The 23,922-nt window shown below is 37.5% G+C and overlaps 1 protein-coding gene across 1 annotated transcript in view; it reads right to left on the bottom strand.

Moving 5' to 3' along the window:
* The window catches only part of BCAT1 (branched chain amino acid transaminase 1), a 71,014-nt gene that overhangs the window by 39,197 nt on the left and 7,895 nt on the right, over positions 1-23,922 (bottom strand). The window contains exon 3 of the mRNA XM_027838757.1: positions 5,929-6,129. Coding sequence (XP_027694558.1) covers positions 5,929-6,129 — 201 coding nt within the window. The remainder of the gene's footprint in view (positions 1-5,928; positions 6,130-23,922) is intronic.

The raw sequence follows: 23,922 nt of genomic DNA, 5'->3' as shown, positions 1-23,922 counted from the left end.
CACCAGCAGTGTTATGTCTAAGCAGAGTGTTAGCAAAAAACTTTGGCACAGGGAAAGAAGGCACTACTATTCCCATCAAATTCAAAGAGCTAAATGGTCATTGTGTCACTTATCTGAGTTTTGTTTTCCTTCCTATCTAATGATGCTTTCATACAGATTTGTAGATACAATGCAAAAATTACCATGCATTAAGTGCCTACTACATGCCAGACCACAATGCTAAGTGGTAAAAAGATAGAGAAAACCAGGTCCCTATTCTCCAGGAACAGAGAGGACCATTTAAAGGGACCTTGGGGGTCATCTAGCCCAAATTTCTCACTTTACAAATAAGGGAACTGAGGTCCAGAGGGTTTAATTAACCTGTCCAGTGTCACATATAAAGGGTTTGAAGAAGGATGTGATTCAGGTTATCCTGACACCAGGTCCAGGGTTCTGTCTATGTCATGCTAATATCATGCATGAGTGGGGCTTAATGAAGGTGAGAAGGTGATATAACTTGACAATATGGATATTTATTAATAGTTCTGATGAGAGAGAATAGGCTAAAACTATTGGCCAAAATGAAATTCAGGCATTCCATTTATCCCTGATCTTGCTGCTCTATGCCGTTTCTCATATACACCACTAAGTCTCCCATCTCTGTGCCTCTGCACTGGCTGTCGCATTCTTGGATTTTACTCTCTCCTAATCTCTCTAATATGCCTCTCAGTGATGACATATTAGACCTTCAAATAATCATTTACCTAATACTTCAATAGAGAAAGAGAATACACACACACACACACACACACACACACACACACATATATTATCTTTTGTGATAGAATGTGACCCTCATCAAAGTGTTTGCCAGTCAACCAAAGGATACATTAGTTCCAGCAAAAGACATTTAATCAAACAGCATAACAAAAGAGGTGACAAGAAGACTGCCTTGTGAACATGGGATACTCTCCCTTACTGGTCACACCACAGTAGGGGAAGTTACCAAGAGAAAACAGTAAACCAAGAAATATTGAGGACACACATTTAAGAAGCATAAGTGGCCAAGAAACACACCTAAAAAGGTTCATGCCAGGAATATATTTGGCCAAGACAAACAGAGAACACACACAAAAAGGACATATGTGGACAAAGAATATGGGATACCAGGGTAAAGCACATATATGATTGCTACAGAGTTGGTGATGTCTTCAATAATATGCTAGCACTACTTTTAGGGTTTTCTTCCTGGGCATTGTGTCTTTAATATCCATTGGATTCATCCTTTCTTCTGGGCATTGATCTACTGGTGGATACTGGGCATTTCAACTGGCTTATAGCTTCTCTTTTTGAGCTTCTGGACTTCATTTCTTCAGAGCAACCTACTAACCAACTTGCTGGGGTGTAGTGATCAAAATATCTCCCCAACTAAGAACCAACACTTTCAGCTTGGGGTTTGGGAAACAAAAGCTAGGTAGGCAGAATGCTCTCAAACTAAGATTAAGTATTTCCTTTTGGCTGCCTGCCTTTTTGACCTTGGGTAATATAATTTTAAATAGAGAAGGGAAATGTGTTGTAAGATCACAAGGCTTTTTTCTTTCTCTGGAAATATAGCTTACATTTAAGTTATGCTTTACATTTTATATATAATATTTAAAAGACAGACTTACAGTAAAGGACTCTTACTATGATGACTAGATATTGCTGTGGGTCTGATTCACAAAAGAGCTATGAAATCTCGTTAAAGAAGACTGCCTACCAGCTGCAATTCAATAAAGAAGCAGCAAACGACAGTGGCAACTAATTGTGAATGGGAACTCACCGAAGCAAGCATCTCATAGGACATTAGCAGTTCTATGGAAAACTATATGCACCAACTTAGGAGGCAAACAAATGTTCCAACTCTGAAACAGTCATTGGTACGCATGAAGTGTCCAGGTAATAAACATTTTCTTTGCCACTAGAATCCTAGAAATCTTTGAAAAAGCCCATTTGTACACAGAGGGAAAAGAGTTGTTGTTTTTTTCCCCTATGTAGTCTATTTTATGATTTATGTTTGTTCCAGTTTGGTCTTTAAGAGAACACAAAGGGGGCAACTAGGTAGTGCAGTGAATAGAGCACCAGCCCTGGAGTTGGGAGGACCTGAGTTCAAATCTGTACACTTACCTACTTGTGTGACCCTGGGCAGATCACTTAACCCCAACTGCCTAATAAAAGAGAGAGAGAGAGAACACAAAGGCAAAGGTTTTGACCCAAAGAGAGACTTGAAACCAGATGCAGCTTTTGGAGAGCTATATTGTAAGGGCCCTAGGAATATTTGGAATAGAATTTCTCTTTCTAGCATTTCCTTCTTGTATTTGTTAGTATTGTGCAAATATGTTGGTGATAATTGTAGATTTGTTTCCTGCTATTTTACTAAAAACATGAATCATTTCAACTAGTTTTTTTTCTCTGGGGCATTTTAAGTAAACCATATTCTGAAAATTGGCATAATTTTTCTTACTCTTCAATGCTTACTTTTAAATTTATTTCTTTGTATATTGCTATAGATGGCATTTCTAATACTATGTCAAATAATAGGGAAAGAGAGAATATTTAATAATTTAATAATAAAGAGGGAATAATTAATCAATAAGAATCTGTTAAGTACCTACTATATGACAGGCACTGTGCTAAGTATGAGGGATACAAAAGACAAAAACAGTTTCTGCTCTTAAAAAGATCATAGACTAATGGGAAACAGCACACAAACCGCTATGTACAAACAATATAACTGGATATAATTTCAGAGGAAGGCATTAGCATTAAGGAGGATACAGAAAGAATTCTTGCAGAAGGTAAGATTTTAGCTGAGACTTAAAGGAAATCAGGAGTAAAGAAAATGTAGGATAGAATTCTAACCATGGAGAACAGCCAAGGATAGGTCATGACACATACAAAATGCATGGAGTTTTGAAGTAGAATATCTTTTGTGAGGAAACCAGTGTCACTGAATAATAAGAGTACATGGAGGGGGAGTAAGGTGTAAGAAGACTGGAAATGTAGCAAAGAACCAGCTTGTGAAAGGCACTGAATGCAGAACATCTGGTTTTATTTTGGATCCTGGAGGCAACAGGGAGGTATTTGAATTCATTAAGTAGGAGTTACAGGGGAATTTCTGTGTTTTAGGAAGATCACTGTTTTTGCTGAGTGGAGGATGAATTGTACTGGTAAGAGACTTGAGGCAAGGAAAACAACCAGAAACCTATTGCAATCATATAGGCATGAGGTAATGAGGGTAAAGAAAGGTGAAAGCAATGTCAGAGGAAAGAAATGGGAGTATATGAAAGATGTTATGAAGGTAGAATCAACAGGATTTGGCAACAAATTATAAATTGGAGGTGAGACAGTGAGGAGTCAAGGATGACTCTTGGGTTGCAAGCCTGGGTAACTGGGAAGATGGTGATGCCATCAATTGTAATAGGTAAGTTAAGAAAAATGAAGGGTTTGGTGGGAAAAAGTAATGAGTTCTGGTTTTGAACATGTTGAGTTTGAGGTTTCCAAAGGACACCCAGTTTGAGATATCCAATAGGCAGCCAGAGATGTGGAAATGGAATGCAGGAGTGAGGTTAGCACTAGATATGTAGATATGACAATTATCAGCAGAGTGATGGTAATGGGATCCATCGGAGCTGAGGAGATGACCAAGCGAAACGGTATGGAAGGAAAAGAGAACAGGTCTCAGAACAGAGTCCTGGGGGATTCTAATGGTAGTAGACATGACCTGGATGACCCAGCAAAGGAGAATAAGAAGGAACAGTCAGACAGAGAGGAGAACCAGAAAAGAGCACCGTCATTTTACAAAGAAAATTTCCTCAGAACAATGCTGCAAGGTTGGTAATGCAATATTATTATCCTCATCTTACAAATGAGGGAACTGAGAAAGAGAAGTGCCAGGATTTGAATGCCAATTTTCTGAATCCAGAACTAATATTCTTTTCACTATACCAATGATTACCCTCAAAGAGTATGACCTCAACATTTTGGAGACCCAGCAGGGAGGCACATGAATGGTAAAGCCTATGTGCTTGGGGTAACTTAAAACTCTAGATTTCATGCCTGTATACTAGTAGTCTCTTTTAGAGAAGAGTATAAAGCCACTTGGTGTATATGTCACTTTCCTTGGATCCAGTTATTGAGAATTGGGCTAGAAAACCTGCTCTCCAAATCTGATCTTAAAAGGGTTGCCCTGCTATATATTTAGGATGGTAAATGACACACAGAGAAGGAAGGAAGAAAATAGCACTCATTAAGTGCCTATTCTGTCTCAGACACTGTGCTAAACAACTTACAATTTTTTCATTTGAGTCTCACAGCAACCCTGGGAGGTAGGTGCTATTATTATGCCCATTTTATAATCGAGGAAACTGAAGCAGACAAAGGTGAAGTGACTTGTCCAGGGTCACACAGCTAGTAGGTGTCTAAGGCCAGATTTGAACTCAGGATATAGGAGACAGAGGAAAGGAGGTAGAGAGGTGTATAATTAGTTCATAGAGAAGGTAGACTTTCGTAACTGTAGAAGACTCAAGATTATGAGTGGAGGACAGGTTCATTTATACCTTCGAGAAGAACTGGATAAATAATGCCATTATGAGAACATGGACATATGTCCACGTATGCATACGCACTCACTCTCATGCACATATATACCTGGCCCAAAGAAATATGAATGGTCTGCCTAAGCAGGAATTCATAACCTGAGGGATAATCTGCTTGTGACCTACCATACAGCCATCACCTACTGTCAAAAGAGTATACATTTGATCAGAAAAACAACATGTACATGTAAAGGTAAGACAAATCATATGAAAAGCAAATACAAGGTGGTAAGTCAGAGAATGAGGCACTAGCAGCTCTGGGAAACTGAAAAGGCCTGATGCAGGAGATACCTGAGCTGTTTTGGAAGAAACTAGAGGTACCCTCTGCAAAGTCTCAGAGACGAGAATCAACCTGTTTCCCTTTTTCCACCTACCATCATTGGCCTCCTCAACTCCTCACGTGATTAGACTATTATTATGTTGATATATTAGGCAGCAAAAATATTCCAGAGCCATTTAAGATCATATCTGGCATCAAGAGTTGCCGGCAGTGAAGATAGATCATATACAGCTGGGCAACTCAGTCTCTTAATGGACACCTTAGTTCAACCACAACTGCTGGTAGGAAGGGTCCTAGTCTCTAATTTGAGATTCCTTTTAAAAGTCAACTAAAAAAAGAAGTGGAGTTTCTCAATGGGCTGAAACTAAGATGCCTTGTACTGATTTATTTTTTCACTTCCTCCCCAAATATTTGGGCGAAAATTTTTCTTAGTCATTCCCATTATATTCATTATTTCAGAGGAGATAATGTGTGAAAACATAATACACACACATGCCCATACACACATACAGATGTGCCATAAAGAGATAGGAAGGAGAAAAATTACTTTCTCAAACCCTTATGCTTATAAACTTAAACTTATGCCTGAAGAAAGACATTAAGTTAAATGCTTCTTTTAACATTCATAACTATAAATGTTACTACTAGTCATAAAAGTATCCAGCTCACTTTGAAATCCAGCCATACTATTGGACTCTTTTTCCACAGTAGTAAAAGACTGAAAGGCTAAATGATACATAAAATGTTAATTAGTCACTTTTGGTTAGGTAAATTTCTCTATGAAATTACCTTACTATTTGCTTTCAATTATTCTTTCAGTCCCCCTTTATAAACTATACAATTATATAAAGAATATGTAATGACCTCTTTAATCTGTCTGTAAAAAAAGATGACAAATTTCCCCAAATGAACATCACAAAAAAAAAGAGAATTAAAAAAAAAAACCTACTGCACAAAAGCAATTTTGGGATAAGCATGCAATGCATAGAAAATAAAGTTAAATATACATGTCATAAGGAATATATTACTTACTTCCACTGCATAGTGAAGGGCTGATGAGCCAGGATGTAATGACAGGTTCTCAAGAGGCTTAATACGAGGCTTTTCCCATCCAAAATTCAAAGACCATTCCACTGTCAACATGTGATCAGTGTAAACAGTCCCAAATACAAGATTATTTGGGTCTGGTTTTTCTTTTAAAATGGTGGCTGGTGTAATGATCAGATCTTTAGCCTAAAAGAAAAAATAAATAATTTAGGTTTTTATTATCATCAGCATTTAATTGAATTTGCTGAAAAAAATCCATCAGATATGTACTTACTCTTGGCAAATTTGATATTTTAAAAGATAAAGAAGTTCACAATTCAGCTGAGTGTTAAGACAAATATGTAGCTGAAACAGTTTAAATGCTTTGCATTATGGATTCATGTAAAGTTCTACTTCAGTGTATCATCATAGTATAAAAACCTATTCCAAAAGAGTATAAATTGTGTGTAGCAAACCAAAGTTTGTCCAACAGGTAATGATTTTTTAATCCATAGCAACTTGAGAAGGGGTGCAATCTACATCACTAAAATAGATAACCACACCAATAAAAATTATGGCTATTGAGTAAAATAGTAAGAGAAAATTGAGTTTCCTTTCTGAGGACAAGCCTAGATAAGTATAGAAAGGTTTAGGATCAGTAGACACCTGAGTACTAATTCTTTGGCCAAGGAAACCATGAAGCAATATACAATACAAGATGGTCCTCAACCATATGTATCTCCCATTGCTTCTGTCATGACAGTGATAAAAAGGGGACATTGTTAGTACTTTAAATGTGAAATCTTTGTTCAATGACCAGCAAGAGGGCATGTTACTGGAGAAATTAAGTACTTTTAAATTCTCATAAGAAAGGAAGGAGGGAGAGAGGGAAGAAAGAAAGGAAAGAAGGAAGGAAATAGACATTAATATTAAGTGCCTTCTATGTGTCAGGTACCATGCTAGGCACTTTAAAAATATTATCTCAGGGGGCAGCTAGGTGGCACAATGGATAGAGTGCCGACCCTGAAGTCAGGAGGACCTGAGTTCAAATTCAACCTCAGACCAAACACTTGACATTTACTAGCTGTGTGACCCTGGGCAAGTCACTTAACCCCTACTGCCTTAAAAAAATTATATATTATCTCATTTGATCCTCACAACAACCCTGGAAGATAGGTGCTATTATTTTCACCACTTCACAGTTGAGGTAGGCAGAGGTAAGTGATTTGCCCAGGTTCACACAACTAGTGTTTGAGGTTGGATTTGAATTCATATGACTCTAGGCCCAGAACTCTATTCACTAAGCCACTTAGATGCTAATTAAAGCAGTTGAAAGACAGGAATTGTAGCTAAATGGAAAAGTGGTTTTCCAATTCTACTTAGAGACAAATAAAGGAGTTAGTAGAGTTGTTTTTATCATACCCTCAAAAGCAACAACAACAACAACAACAAAAAACATTTCATGGGCCAGTTTGGTCATCTTGTATTACAGTGATCATAATTCCTTTTTTTTTTAAAGACCTCCATGAAATTACAAGGTTATGCAATTATCTGTTGCAGATGACAAAGACATAGAGAAATGCTGTAAAGAACTTGATGAGACCCTCCAAACTAAATCAGCCAACAACTTATTTAGTACCTGACACATAAAAGACATTATGGTAGGCACTGGGAATGCAAGTACAAAAATGAAATAGACACTGTCCTCAAGGAGCTTCCGTTCTATCTCTGGAGATAGAACATAGAAACACAAGTACATAATCTATACAAAGTAAATACAAGGTAATTTTGAGAGAAAAACACCAGCAGGTAGAGAATTTGGAAAGGTCCATGTAGGTAGCTGCAAATGAGTTAAATTTTGAAGAAAACTAGGGATTCTAAGGTGCAGAGATGAGGCTTGGGGACTCCAGGATCAAATATAAATACCTTCATTTGGTATTTAGAATTCTCCATAACCTAGCCCCTTATTAATAGTCATGGAGTCTTCTTACCTTCACTATCCTCTACACATTCTACTGCATATTCCAGCAACACTATCTGTTAGAGAGAGAAGAAAGCTACTCAGCTCCTGAGGAGTCACTTGTGGGGAGAGTACACAGGAGAATGCTAATCTCTAGAGGATTCACCTCGTCTGTTACCCCCTTTTTTTATGACCCTGAAACCTAGGACAGGTAAATCCTTAATGAATGCTTATTGAATTGGATTGGAATGAGTTAGATTGTTCTGAATCAGTAGATTCAAAAAAGCTACCAATGATGGAGTATGCTGCTGATTACTGAAAAGAGTACTGAATTCAAAGTCAAAAGATCTAGGTTGGAGTCCTACCTCTCCCATTTATCAACTTTATGACATTGGGTAAGATAATTAACCTGAGTCTCAGCTTCCTGATCTGTAGAATGGGGTTATTAATACCTGTAGTCAGTTGTAGTCAGTCAATAAGCATCACTTTTCATCAGTTCATATAGGTGTTATGTTTTTTCTGAAGCCTTCGTCCCCATCATTTCTTACCCCACAATAGTACTCTATCATAATCATATGAAACAACTTGCCAGCCATTCCAATTGATGAGCATCCCCTCAATTTCTAATTATTTTTCATCATAAAAAGAGCTGCTATAAATATTTTTGTACATATAGGTTCTTTTCATTTTTTTTAAAAAATTTTCTTTGGGATACAGATCTAAGTAGGTCTGGATCAAAGGGCATGCAGTTTTATAGTCCTTTGGGCGAAGTTCCAAATTGCTCTCCAGAATGGCTGGATCACTCTACAACTTCACCAACAGTGCACTGTTGTCCCAATTTTCCCACATCCCCTCCAACATTTGTCATTTTCCTTTTCTGTCATATTAGCCAATCTGATAAGTGTGAGGTGCTACCGTAGAGTTGTTTTAATTTGTATCATTCTAATCAGTAGTGATTTAGAGCATTTTTTTCATATGACTATAGATAGCTTTGAGCTTTGATTTCTTCATCCAAAAACTGCCTGTTGGGGGCAGCTAGATGGCACAGTGGATAGAGCACTGGCTCTGGAGTCAGGAGTACCTGAGTTCAAATCCAGCCTCAGACACCTAACACTCACTAACTGTGTGACTCTGGGCAAGCCACTTAACCCCAATTGCCTCAGCAAAAAAAACAAAAAAACAAAAACAAAAATTGCCTGTTCATATCCTTTGACCATTTATCAAATGGGAAATGACTCAGTTTGACTCAGTTCTCTATATATTTGAGAAATGACCCCTTTATCAGAGATAATTGTAAAAAACATTTTCCCAGTTTTCTGCTTTCCTTCTAATCTTGACTGGGTTTGTTTGTGCAAAACTTATTTAATTTAATGTAATCAAAATTATCAATTTTTCATACCATAATGCTCTCCACCCCTTGTTTGGTCACAAATTATTTCTTTGTCCATAGATATGACAGTTAAACTATTCCGTGCTCACATAATTTGCTTACGTGATCCTTTATGTCTAAATCCATTACCATTTTGTACATATTTTTGGTAGCATTTTGACTTTATCTTGGTATACAGTGTGAAATGTTAGTCTATACCTAGTTTCTGTCAAACTGTTTTCCAGTGTTCTCAGCAGTTTTTGTCAAATAGTGAATTCTTGTCCCAAAGCTTGAAGTTTAGCAATAGATAACTATAGTCATTTATTATTTTTATTGTGTAGCTAATATATTTCACTAATCACTACTCTATTTCTTAGCCAGTAAGAGATTGTTTTGATGCTTTGTAACACAATTTGAGATCTGGCATGGCTAGGCCACTTTCATTTTTTTTTTATTGATTTCTTTGATATTCTTGACCTTTTTTCCTTCAAATTAATTTTGTTATTTTTTCTGGCTCTATAAAATGAATTTTTGGTAATTTGGTTGGTAGGATGCTGAATAACTAAATTAATTTGGACAGCATTATCATTTGTATTATATTGGCTCAGTCTACCTATGAGCAATTAATATTTTTCCAATTGTACAGATCTGACTTTATTTGTGTGAAGTGTTTTATATAAAAATGTGCATACCCTTTGACCCAGCAATAACACTTCTAGAGCTATAACCTAAAGAGATCATACAAATGGGAAAAGGACCCACAAGTATAAAAACATTTATAACAGCTCTTTTTGTGGTGGCAAAGAATTGGAAATTGAGAGGGTACCCGTCAGTTGGGGAATGACTGAACAAGTTGTGGTATATGAATGCAATGGAATACTATTGTGCTATTAGAAATGATGAGCAGGCAGACTTCAGAAAAACCTGGAAAGACTTATATGAACTGATGCTGAGTGAAGTGAGCAGAACCAGGAGAACGTTGTACACAATAACAGCCACGTTGTGCAATGACTAATATTGATAAACTTAACCCTTCCCAGCAATACAAGGATCTAAGACATATCAAAAGGCCTCATGATGGAAAATGCTATCCACATCCAAAGAATGAACTATGGAGTTTGAATGCAGATCGAAGCATACTATTTGCTATTTTTTTTCTTCTGTTGTGTTTTGTTTCCTCTTTCTGGTGGTTCCCCCATTGGTTCTAATTCTTACTTACAACATCACTAATGTGAAAATATGTTTAATAGGAATGTATATGTATAGTTTATATCAGATTGCACGTGGTCTTGGGGAGCAAGGTGGGGGCGAAGGGGAGAAAAATTTAAACTCAAAAGCTTATGGAAGTGATTGCTGATAAATCAAAATTAATAAAAAAATTTTAAAAAGTGTTTTATAATTGTTTTCCTGCATTTGTTTTTGCAGGTAAACTCCCAAGTATTTCATATTGTCTACAGTTATTTTAAATGGAATTTATCTTTCTATCTCCTGCTGCTGGACTTTGTTGGTAATACAGAGAAACACTGATGATTTATATGGGTTTATTTTGTATCCTGCAACTTTGTTGCAGTTGTTAATTATTTTAACTGGATTTTTACTTGAGTCTCTAGGATTCTCCAAGTATACTATCATATCATCTGCAGAGTGACAATTTGTTTCTTCATTGACTACTCTAATTACTTCAATTTTTTTTCTTCTCTTATTGTTATAGCTGGCATTTCTAGCACAAAGGTAAATAACAGTGGTGATAATGGGCATCTTTGCTTCACCCTGATTTTATTGAGGTTCCTAGCTTATCCCATCACAAATAATGCTTGCTGATGATTTTAGGTAGATACTAGCTATCATTTTAAGGAAAGCTCCACTTATTCCTGTGCTTTCTAGTGTTTTTAAAAGGAATAGGTGTGGTGTTTTAATCAAAAAGCTTTCTCATATCTATTGAGATAATCATGATTTCTGTCAGTTGTTATTGATATGGTCAGTTATGCTGATAGTTTTCTTAACACTGAGCTAGCCCTGTATTCCTGGTATAAATCCCATCTGGTCAGAATGCATGATTTGAGACATATTGCCGTACTCTCCTTGTATTTCACTTAGATTGTCAGATTCATTGCCATATAATTAGGCAAAATAGCTCCTAATGATTGTTTTAATGTCTTCTTCATTGCTGGTGAATTCACTTTTCATTTTTGATACTAGTTATTTGATTTTCTTCTTTTTTTAATCAAATGAACAAATGGTCCATCTATTTTATTGGAATTTTTTTTTCATAAAACCAGTTATTTAGTAGTTCAATGATTTTCTTATTTTCAAATTTATTAATCTCTCCTTTGATTTTCAGGATTTCCAATTTGATGTTTTATTGGGGATTTTTAATTTGTTCTTTTTCTTTTTTTTTTTTAGTTACATGCCATCTTTGGGTGGGGGTATGGGAGGGAAGGGGAGAAAATTTGGAACTCAAAACCTTATGGAAGTGAATATTGAAAACTAAAAATAAATAAATTTAAAAAATAAAAATATTTTGCATACATCAGAAAAAGAACTATGGAGTCTGAATGCAGATTGAAGCATACTATTTACTTTTTTTGGTTTGTTTGTTTCTTCTTTCTCTCAGTTCCTGCCATTTGTTCTAATTCTTCTTCACAACATGACTAATGTGAAAATGTTTAATATGAATGTATATGTAGAGCCTATATCAGATTGCACACCATCTTTGGGTGGGGAAAGGGGATGGAGAGGGAGAATATTTGGAACTAAAAATCTTATGGAAGTGAATGTTAAAAACTAAAAATAAATTCATTTTTCTAAAATAAATATATCCCCCCTTCCAAAAAAAAAAGAATTTTGGATGCTATACCATTTGTTTCATATATTTTCAGTACTGATTTTACTTAACTGTTTATTGTTGCTTTTAGTAAAATGTAGTTTCCCTGTTTATCTCTTTTAATTAGACCTATTTCTGCTTTTGCTTTGTCTGACATTATGATTGCTATCCCATTTTTTCTTCTGATGAAATATAATAGATCCTGCTCCATACCTTTACCTTTACTCTATGTGTGTTTCTCTAATTCAAGTGTGTTTATTGCAAACAACATATTGTAGAATTCTGGTTTTTAATCCACTTTCATAACTGCTTCTGTTTTATCAGTTCATCCCATTCACATTCACTGTTATGATTATTATGTATTTTCTTCCATCCTATTTTTCTCTGCTTCTCCTTCTCTCTCTCTCTCTCTCTCCTCCACCCTGTCCCAACTCCAAACTGCCCACTCTTCTATCAGCCCCAATTTTGCCCCCCCCTTTCTTCCTACTTCCCTGTAAGGTGAGATAGATTTCTATACCCAACTGAGTGTGTATTTTATTCCCTCTTTGAGCCAATTCTAATGAGAGTAAGGTTCAAGCATTGCCCACTAACCCTCATCTTCCCCTCCACTGTATAGTTCTTCTGCACTTCTTTTATGTGAGATAATTTACAAATTCTATTTCTCTCCTTCCCCTTCTCTCAGTGCATCCCTCTTTCTCATACTTTAATTTTATAATGAAGAATTGGAGAAACCAATGGGAGAAATCACAGGAAAGAACCAAAAAAGAAAGAGAAAGAGAGAGAGAGAGAAAACAAATAATACTCTTCCATCTGCATTCAGACTTCATAGTTTTTTTTTCTGGATATGGATAGCATTTTCCATCTTGAAACTTTTGGAGCTGTCTTAGATCCTTGCATTGCTAAGAGATAAGTCTATCAAAGTCAGTCATTGCACAATGTGACTGTTACTGTGTACAACGTTCTCCTGGTTCTGCTTACTTCACTCAGTATCAGTTGATATAAGTCTTCCAGGTTTTTCTGAAGTCCACGTGTTCATTTTTATAGCATAATAGTATTCCATTACATTCATATACCACAACTTGTTCAGTTATTCACCAACTAATGGGCATCCCCTCAATTTCCAATTCTTGGCCACCACAGAAAGAGCTGCTATAAATATTTTTGTACACGTCGGTGCTTTTCCCATTTGTATGATCTCTTTGGGATACAGACCTGGAAGTGGTATTGCTGGACCAAAGGGTATGTAAAGCTTTATAGTCCTTTGGCATAGTTCCAAATTGTTCTCCAGAAAGGTTAGAACAGTTCACAACTCCACTAATAATGCATTAGTGTTCCAATTTTCCCACATCTTCTCCAGCATTTATCATTTTCCTGTTTTGTAAGTTAGCATTTATTAATTTCTTGAAATAATTTCTTTTTGGACCCACATGTACAAAAATATTTATAGCAACTCTTTCTGTGGTGGCAAAGAATTGGAAATTGAGGGGATGCCTATCAACTGAGGAATGGCTGAACAAGTTGTGGTATATGAATGTAATGGAATACTATTGTGCTATAAAAATGATGAGCAGGTGGATTTCAGAAAAACCTGGAAGACTTATATCAACTGATGCTGAGTGAAGTGAGCAAAACCAGGAGAACATTGTACAAAGTAACAGCCACATTGTGCCTCCTTTACCAAACTTTTGACTATTTTTTTCATGATTTTCTTGCCACTTTTTTTTTTCAATTTTCAATTTTCCTCTAGCTCTCTTGATTTTTAAAATCCCTTTTGAGCTCTTTCAGGACTCCTTTGTTGGTCCTGAGACCAATTCACATTTTCAGAGCTAGTTCTAGGAGTCTGCAATTTTCCCTTGCTTCCAAGGTTGTGTGATCATTGCTCTCTCTAGTTTTAACTTGTGAAGTTCCTTGCAGTCACAAGCTCTACAGCTCCTCTTGACCTTAGAACCTTGACCAAGTCCCTGGCTGTCCCTCAGATGCAAGCTCTAGTGCTCCTCTCTGCCTTAGTGTCGCAACCAGGGGCCCCTTCTCCCTTGTGATTGACCATAAGCATTCCTCTTGGTGCTTAACTGCAACTCCTAACTATGTATGGGCAATGGCGTTACCAATCAGTGCAATCTGCACCCAGTGTCAGCAAAGTTTCCCCTGCAATCCTTCTGACCAGCTGTCTAAGCCCCTTACTTTCTTTAGGCTGAGAGCTCCCAAAACTGCTACTGATGTTTATTCAGCTGCCTCCAAGGCCCACCACTAGTGCTGCAAGCCTTGACCCCAGCATCATAGACCTTTCCCATCAACCTCCTAAACTGTCTAATGCTGGAAAAATGTTCACCCTGACCTTCTGTTGACTCTCCTGCTCAAAATTTTTGGCATTATTTTAAAGTTGTTTGGAGGGCAATGTTGGGAGAGTTCAGCTGGGTCGCTCTACCATCCACTCTACCATCTTGGTTCCCATTCTTTAATTTGTTTTCATTACACAATAGAATGTTGCCTTTACTTCTAAAAGCTCACTGTAATCACTTAGGACTGAAGAGATTACGTTGTCAAAACACCTCAGATCATAGCAAGTGATCCTATAGAATAGTACCATCAAAGTGAATTTTTCTCGCTACAAAACATTCACAAAACATTCTTACGCCTATAGATTCACTCATTTTTTTGTGTATATGTCATATACCTTCTTGACTACTTATTCAGAATCTTGGGCAATATACAGAATATAGTACCTTCAATTTTCCTCAGTGATTTTAAATAAAATGCAAATATCTCAGAAAGGAATTATGGACGAAGTAATCGTTAGGTGACTAGAGTCAGGAAGACCTGAGTTCAAGTATTTTCTCTAACATATTCTAGCAGGGGAACCATGAGCATTATCACCTATTTATTCTACAAGGTGAGGAGCAGCATCAGAGGAGGTAGTTTCCTACCCCAGGGAGTGTTTCCCATACCAATAAAATTACAAATCTATACCCAAGCAAATGAAAAAAAAAATAGATATCTCTGATGACAGTCCTTTGAAATATACTTATACTCATTTTAAAACGCATTTTCTAATCATAAAACTAGCTCTTGTAAAGTTGAAAATGTTAGTTGATTAAACTGATATAAATGCAAGTGACTGTAGCAATGCATGTATAGTCTGCTGCATGTGCTATCACTGTGATGGCAATAATTTCAATTCACATGAGAGTGAATAAAAGGTTTAATTCCCATATTCATTCAACACTTGGCCTTTACACTAATATAGATGACAAGCAAAACAGGGTGAGATTCAGTCTAGACCTGAGGGAGGATTTTGTGATGAAAATCCCTGTTCACTTCACATTTAACACAAGTCAGTGAACTGCAACTTGCTAACAATAAAAATGCCTTCAGAACAATGCTGAAATGAAATAGATTTGAAAAAGTGCTCAAGGAGAAAAGAGCCACTGTTGTCTTTATATAGTTACCAAGGTCTTCCTGTAGTTAACAACATTAGAGAAAAACAAAAATTCCAATATAAATCTCATCAGATCCTCACAATGACATTTGATAGCAAGCACTGCAAGTATTTACTATTGAAATCCTTCAATGGATCTGGCATCTCATTGATGCCCATATTCGCTCCATGAATGTACTTTGCAACCAATCCATGACTTCTCTGCAACAATACTCCAAGTATTATCAATCAAGCATTCAACATACATTTATAAAAAGTCTACTATGTGGCAAGCAATATGCTAGGTATTCAGAATACAAGTAAAAGAATGAAAAATATTTTTTCACAAGGAAATTCCCTTCTAATGAGAGAAATGGGAAGAAAGGAGGGAAGGAAAAAGGGAGGGAAGGAAGGAAAAAAGGAAGGAAAAGGGGAGGGAGGGAAGGAAGGAGGGAGGAATTTTATATTACATGTATACAAATATATTTATGTAAAGTGAATAAATGCAAATACACAGAGTAGTTAAATACAAGATACTTTAGGAGGGAACAGATTAGCATTGGGGTGAAACAGAAAAGACTTTATACAGAAAATGGTGTTTGAGCTACACCTTAAAGGAAGAGAGAGCCTGTAAGTTAAATTTAAGGAAAGAGTACATTTCAGGCACATAGTATAGCCAGTGCAAGGGCACAGAGATGAGAGATGGAATATTATGTGCGAGGAACAAAGAGAAGGCTAGTTTGAGTGGATCCCAGTGCCCCAGTGGAGGATTAATGTCCAATGCCTCTGTAAAGTTAGGTTGGGGTCAAGTTGTGTTGGGCTTTAAAAGCTACACAGGAATTTTGATTTTATCCTATAGGCAACAGGATGTCCTTGGAATTGACTAAGTAAGGAATCCCGTGGTCAAATTATACTTAAAGAGATTTTCTTTGGCAAAAGTCTAGGATGGAGTAGAGTAATGAAAGACTTGAAGCAGGGAAACCAGTTGAGAGACTGTGGTCTCTCAAGGTGAGAGGTGAAGGTGGCTAAGTAGAGAAAATAGATTAGGAGCGAAAGATGTGAAAGTATAAACAGCAAGATTTGGTAATTGGTTGGTTATATGGAAAAAGAGGGACAGTATTAAGACTTTTTGAAAGTTCTTTGGCAGGCAGGTAGGTGGTACAATGGATAAAGCACTGGCCCTGAAGTCAGGAGGATCTGAGTTCAAATCCAGCCTCAGACACCTAACACTCGCTAGCTGTGTGACTCTGGGCAAGTCACTTAACCCCAATTGCCTCACCCAAAAAAAAAAGTCCTTTGGACATCAAGGAGATCAAATCAGTCAATATTTAAAGAAATTAATTCAGACTATTCATTGGAAGGACAAATATTAAAGCTGAAACTTAAATACTTTGGCCACATAATGAAAAGATAGACTCATGGGAAAAGACCTGATGTTGGGAAATATTGAAGGCAAAATGAAAAGAGGACAACAAAGGATGAGCTGGATAGACAGTATCATAGAAACAATGAACACGAAGTTAGAGACTTCTGGAGCTAGACGAAGATAGAAGGGCCAGGAGGGCTATGGTCCATGGGGTCAAAGAGTTGGACACTACTGAATGACTGAACAACAACAAAAAGCTTCTTGTCTCAGAAATCAAGGTAATCACCACTGAGGGACTGAAAGCAGTCTGTAACACAAGAAAATAAAGACCCTTTACTTAGCACAGCATCAGTGGAAGTGAATTACATATTGCTAAACTAATCCTCCCTCCCCAGGTAGGAGATGATTTAGAGGCAAGGCCAGCTGCACGATGAGGTTTACAACTGGAGATGCTGGCCAAGAAAATGGGAAATGATCTATTCACATGAAACTCGTAAAAACTGAAAACATTTGCATGCACTTATGGGGACTAGGCACTGCTCCTCTGCCTTACCCTCATGCTTTTAGGTAAAGCTTCTGAGAAACAACACAAGGCAAGAAAAGAAGTCAGACCATTAGAAAAATATGAAAACAGGAAGCTTGGAAAACCTTGTGGCACTGAGGATCACAGAAGAGTTAAACATCAGTGGAGAAGCCGCCCAGAGATGATGAGCCCCTGGAAAAAGCAACATTTTGAGAGGGCAATTCACTGAAGAAATATCAAGGTATAGGACAAAAATCCTCCCTGAGCTTTGCTGGAGCCCCAACTAAGTTTACTCCTGTTATGTCACAGGCTTTCTACAAATCCCTGGAGAGAAACAGTTTCTCAGCTTTCTATGGGTCAGATGTGAATTCTTTCATTTTCTTTTACTCTATATCTAAAACCTATTCTTTGTTTTTGAAGCCTAGTGAGTTTGAAGACTTACAAAGGGAGCTACTGAACACTTGGGGAAGTATCTGGTACTACGGTTCCTAGGTTCCACATGGGTGGGAGTAGCAGGCCAGATAAATGATTTTCAAAAAAATTACCTAAAGATGGACTCAAAATACAAAATAAGATGGACATTTTGGAACATAATCAGTGTAGGAATTTGTTTACCTGACTATGATGTTACAAGGATTCTGCTTGTGTTTTTTTTTTTTTTTTTGCAATGTGAGGGTGGGTGGGAGAAAGAAGCTAGAGATAAGGTTGCCAAAAAAGAAAAGAAAAAAGGGTCCTTGCAACATTTTTTAAATGAATAGAAGAGAATAGGAGGAAGGTCAGAAGGAATCAGATAAGCAGGACAGACAGCTTTTAAAGTTACATACTGCATTTATTATAAACTTTAAAATAAAAAGCTGTATATAACAGAAATTTGCATGTACAATCCTCTTTTGCTGTTCCACTGTGTATATAGAAATGTTTGTTTTATTTGATGTTTGTCCAGTTTAGAATTTTAAGTCCAAGACAAAAATTTTTTTGAAGTACACCTAGGCCTATCCTGTCAAGAATGAGGTCCTGGAACAAGAGTTACAATAATGAATCTAATAATACCCCATTTGTTTTTAATGATAGTTTTCTTTCATGCTGACATAGCAGGTCTATCTCAATGAATACCCCACCACCCCCACCAAAACCAAAGTACATTGCTCCTAAACAGTTACATAAAATCATCTAAAATTGTCTGCCAAATTGTGATTCATGAACAAGACACAACATTACTACACTAGAAGAAATGACCAATGTCTTCTGATGCAAAAGTACAGGAAATAAAGTCAGGACATCGATATTTATAATGACTATAGTAATGTAAATGAAAAGAACAGTAACATTAAACTTAATTTAATTTAAACTATAATTGCAATGGTCAAGCTTAGCCATGAAAAATAGATGAGAAGTTGCTCCTTTCTTAATTCACTGGAGAGGTTGAGAACTATGGGTAGTGAATGTTGCATATGCTATTAGTAACAGACAATGTTTTGGTTACTGTGGCCGTGGGATGGTAGATACTAATGCACTGTTAGAGCTGTGAAATTATCCCACTATTCTGAACAATCATTTGGAACTACACTCATAAAGTCATTAAAATGTTCATAACCTTTGACCCAATGGTATTATTATGCACGTATTCCAGAGGGGTCAAATACATGAAGGGCCCTTTATTTGCCAAAAAAAAAAAGGCAAACTATGAGCAACTCTAAAAAATGTTGGTCTCAGAAAATGATGCATCTCATTTTCTAACATTCTAGGGCAGAATGTTTATTTTGTCAATCAAGGTCACAATATTGACTGGTTTTGCTTAATCGTACTTTTGTTACAAGTTCCCTTCAGTTCTGGAGATGAAGGAGAGACCACAGAAATGTACATAAAAGATAAAATATTTTTTAACATATTAAGTAATAGAAATCATCAACTAGGTGGCATAAGTGGATAGAGAGCTGGGTCTGGAGTTGGGAAGACCAGAGTTCAAACCCAGCCTCAGACACTAGCTCTGTGACCCTGTGTGACTTAACACCATTTGCCTCAGTTTCCTCATCCGCAAAATGAGCTGGAGAAGGAAATGGCAAAGCACTCCACTATCTCTGACAAGAAAACCCAAATTGGGTCAAGAAGAGTTGGACACAACTGAAAAAATGACTCAACAACAGCACAACAACAATGGAAATAATATTCTCTATGTCATGACTGGTACTAAAATATGAGAAATGTGACTGTCCATTTTCCTCTGATTTTTTTACTTAATTTCTACACTTGTATATAGTATAAGATGTTAATCTAATCTCTGTGCCTGACAACCTGCAATCTAGTTTTCCCAACAGTTTTCTGTACTAAAGCTCCTATAATAGAGGCCTTTCTGAAATAATCTATTCTCTCTTCCAGAGGTATATCTGATGTCACAGTCTTATTCTTTCCTTCTGTTCCAACAGTGACTGTTTCAACAGTGACTGTTTCAAACCTTCCCTTTCAATCCACCAACACTATCACCTCACCCTCCCTCTAAACAGAGTACCTCATCTCATACTTCACTGAAAAAATCTGAACCCATCTGTCCAAGTTCTCTCTCCTTCCCAATCCAACACTTTCAGGCATCTTGACATCATCCCACACCCTATCTTTTGTTGTTAGTCCTTCATTTTTGAAGAGGACATCACAGATCTTAACTTGCTTATGAATAGGATTTAAGTGAGGCAGAGCTACACAAAGCCATCATCATTCTGTCTTCCAGAGTGGTTAAAGACCAGTGGCAAGACAAAAATCAAGACAATGCAGTCAAGCAACGCAGTGGATGACCTTGGCATCTCTAATGTCTGACCAGACTCTAATCACTTCACAGTGCCTGCTTCAGTTGCCTTTATAAGGGCTGGAACAAATTATTCTCATCTGCCTATCCCACTGGGGAAATCTTCACCTGCTTGGAGTAGACATCCCCCTATCCTCCTTTGCTCCGGTTTCAGAGGATGTGGCCTTATCTTGCCCAATGGTATTCCTTCTACTTGTGTCATCCCTTCCCCTCTCTTGATCATCTCTCACCCCTAAAGACTGACAGCTCCTTACCCATTGGCTCTTTCCCTGCTGCCCAGATCTCCCCCACTTTTAAAGGGGAAAAAAACTATCACTTGATACTATCATCATCCTCAAACTTTTGGTTTTTTTGTTTTGTTTTGTTTTTTAACCTTTCTGCCTTTTCACATCTAAATTGCTATAAAAACCTGTCTATACTTGTCTCCATTTCTTCACCTCCCATTCACCTGTCCTGAAAGTTCACTAAAACAGCTCTCTCCAAGATCACCAATGATCCCTCTGTTTGTATATTTTAGGTCTTTTCTTGCTCCACATCCTTCTTGACTCTCTAAAGCATATGTTGCTGCTGATCAGCCCCACTTCTGAACATTGTCTCCTCCTTGGGCTTCAATGTGACATATTTATTACGGTCCTCTTCACGCCTGTCAAACCCTCCTCTGCAAATTCATCCTCCATGCATGGATATGTCACAGAGTTCTGGCAATTCCACCTCCTCAACATCTTTCATCTTTTTTTCCTTTTTTCAACTCACACCACAAGCACTCAAGTCCCGGTCCTCATCATCTTTCCCTAGACTTTTTGTAATAGCCTCCTAAACAGCCTCTTCACATTTGTCTCTCCCCTACACAGGTGCCAAATTGATATTCCTCTCTACTACACCAAGGCCAAAATGCTCTTGAATTCTAAAGCCCTCCACAATCTTGCTCCAGACTATCCATCCAACCTGATTACACTTTGCAAGTCCCCATACACTCTGCACTCTTGCCCACTTGGTGCTCCCCATACAGGACATTCTGTCCCCTACCTCCTTGTTCGTTTATTTTTTTTTTTACAGACTGAGCCTCCAGCCTGAAATGTTCTCCCTTCTCATTTCCACCTCTTAGAACTCTATCCTATATCCTCTATGTACTTATCTGGAAGCATGCTATATCCTTCTAGGAGAATGTTCTCCTTAAAAGCAGAGAATCTGCCTTTTAAATTTGTAATCACAATGTCTCCCATACAGCAGGCAAAAATGTTTGCTAATTGATTGTACTGGGGCCTTTTTTCTTTGCTTGTTCATTTCTTCCCCATGAGGATTCTTTACTGCTTTGGAGACAGCCGAGGGTGGGGGGAGGGTGGGGGTCAACATCCTTTTTATTTTCTTTGATGTAGCTGTTGCTATTCTGAGAAGATGAAGGCAGGCTAGACTTGTTAATGACTCATGCAGTCATCTTACTGGAATTCTTGGGTGTCACACTTTAGTTGCAACATTGACTGCCCAGAACTTGAACAAAGGAGGACAACCAGGATTATGAAGGGGCTTTAAATCCCCTTGAAGGGAATGAGGATATTCAAACCTAAATTTAGGAGGAACATGCAAACTGGCCCCAAGTATTTGAATGATTGTCATGTGGGAGAAAAATTGGACTTTTGCTATTTGGTCTAAAGTATAAAATTAGAAACACCAGGAAGTTCTAGAAAGGCAAATCTGGACTTAGAAATTCAGAAAAACTTCTTAATAATTAGAGCTATCAGAAAGTGCTGCTTTGGGGAGCTCCTAAAGTGGTTTCTAAGTACTGAAGACCCTTGGGCAAAAAGATTGGTGAAAATTCGTGAGGGATTTTATAAACAGAATTTATGCTTCAGATCAGATAGTTGGATTTTGTGGCCCCTTTTTTAGCTCTAAGATGTGTAAAAATTTAATAGGTAGATGAGGTGGACAAAGGAAGGAAGCAAAGAGATTTCTAGCACAGGAAAAGACATAAACACACAGAGGAAGCAAGAGCAGGATATGTTTGCTTAAAAATTAGTTAACACATAAGGATTTTCTACTATGTTCATAAACCAAAACCAAAGACATCATCTGACCTGGGGGTTTTACAATGGGGTGGGCTCCTCCAGTGGAAATTAGGTAGATAACAGGACAGAACAAGAAATGAGTAGCTCCTATTTCAGGGTTAGAAGATGGAGAAGGAAATTCCTCTTTAGGACTATAGAAGCTGACTGGCCTATCCTTCCCATCAAAACAGATAATGGAGGAGAGTATAATAATCTGATAAGTAACAGCTGCCCTTGTCTATCTCTCAAAAGCTTAGTGCCTTTGTGCTGCCCTCTGGCTACCCAAAGGCCCCACAGTATCATAAGCTAGCCAAGCATGCTGACCCCATCTTTAATTGACTTCTCTTCCCCCCCCTTCAACCACATAAAACAACCAGATCTTCAGTACATCTCAGTATTTATTATTTTGATCAGCTCATTTCCCCAAAATTTAAGATAATTTCTCATTAAGTTTCTGACACTAATGGGTAAATGTGTCTTGGGTAGATGTGTTTTGGGACACAGACTACCTTTCTTCCTCCTGCCTCCCAAATCTGGCCTTACAGGATAACTAAGATATGGGGTTTTACAGGGATGCACATTCAATATGAATCAACAGTGTGACATGGCAGCCACTGATGGAATCTTAGGCTGCATCATTAGAGGCATAATGTCCTGAACCAGGGAGACAAGCTTTCCACTGTACTCTGTACTGGGCAGACCACATTGGAAACACTGTGTTCTGTTCTAGGCACCACATTTTAATGTCAAGACACTGACCAGCTGAAGCAACTCCAGAGAGGAGCAACCCAGAAGACTAGAGACCACAGCCTGTGAGAATTTGTTGAAGGAAGTGGTAATGTTTAGACAAGACAAGATTTAGGTGAGACCAGATAACTATCTTCAAGTATCAGACAGGTTGTCCTGTGGGAGAAGTATTTCAATTATTCTGCTAATTGGCCCCAGAGGGCAGAACTAGAAACAATGGGCAGCAATCACAGAAAGGCAGATTTCAGCTTAATTTGGGGAATAAGAAAAAACTTCCTAATAATAAAAGCTGTCCTAAAGTGACTGGCAAAGTCAAAAAAGGCTGTCCAAGTGACCCTGTCTGGAATTCTCTCTATGCATCTCCTCCTTCTAGCTTCCCTGGCTTCCTTCAAGTTCTCAGCTAAAACACTATCTTCTACAAAAAGCCTTTCCCAATTCCTTTCATCCTGACTAATGCCTTCTCTCTGTTGACTATCTCCAATTTATTCTGTACATATCTTGTTTGTACACAGTTATTTGCACATTTTATCTCCCATTAGACTATTAGATCTTTGAGAGCAGGGACTGGTTTTTGCCTCTCTTTGTATCCCCAGCACTTAGCATAGTGCCTAACATGTAGTGGGCACTTAATAACTTATTGACTTATTACTAATTGACTGACTTAGGAGGTAGTTAGCTCTTCATCACTGAAGATCTTCAATTGGAGGTATATGATCACTTGTCAGAGAAGTTGTGGAGGAAATTCCTATTCCTATAAGTTGATGATGACATCCTGGATGACATCTAAAGTCCCTTTCACCTCTAAGATACTGTCATTGTGAGCAATATGCTTTAAAGAAAGGCCCTAAATTGCTTCCCCCCATAGAGCCCTCAGATTTCTATAAAAGCTATATGGTTTGGTCCCTCTATGTGAAGATACTTTACATAATATGTATTCATTCAACAAACTACTTTCAA

Source organism: Vombatus ursinus, unplaced genomic scaffold (assembly GCF_900497805.2).
Source record: "Vombatus ursinus unplaced genomic scaffold, bare-nosed wombat genome assembly UNPS02014830.1, whole genome shotgun sequence".
NCBI classification, from domain to species: Eukaryota; Metazoa; Chordata; class Mammalia; order Diprotodontia; family Vombatidae; genus Vombatus; species Vombatus ursinus.
The sequence above is the reverse complement of the archived record's forward strand: the minus strand, read 5'-3'. Positions and strand labels throughout refer to the sequence as shown.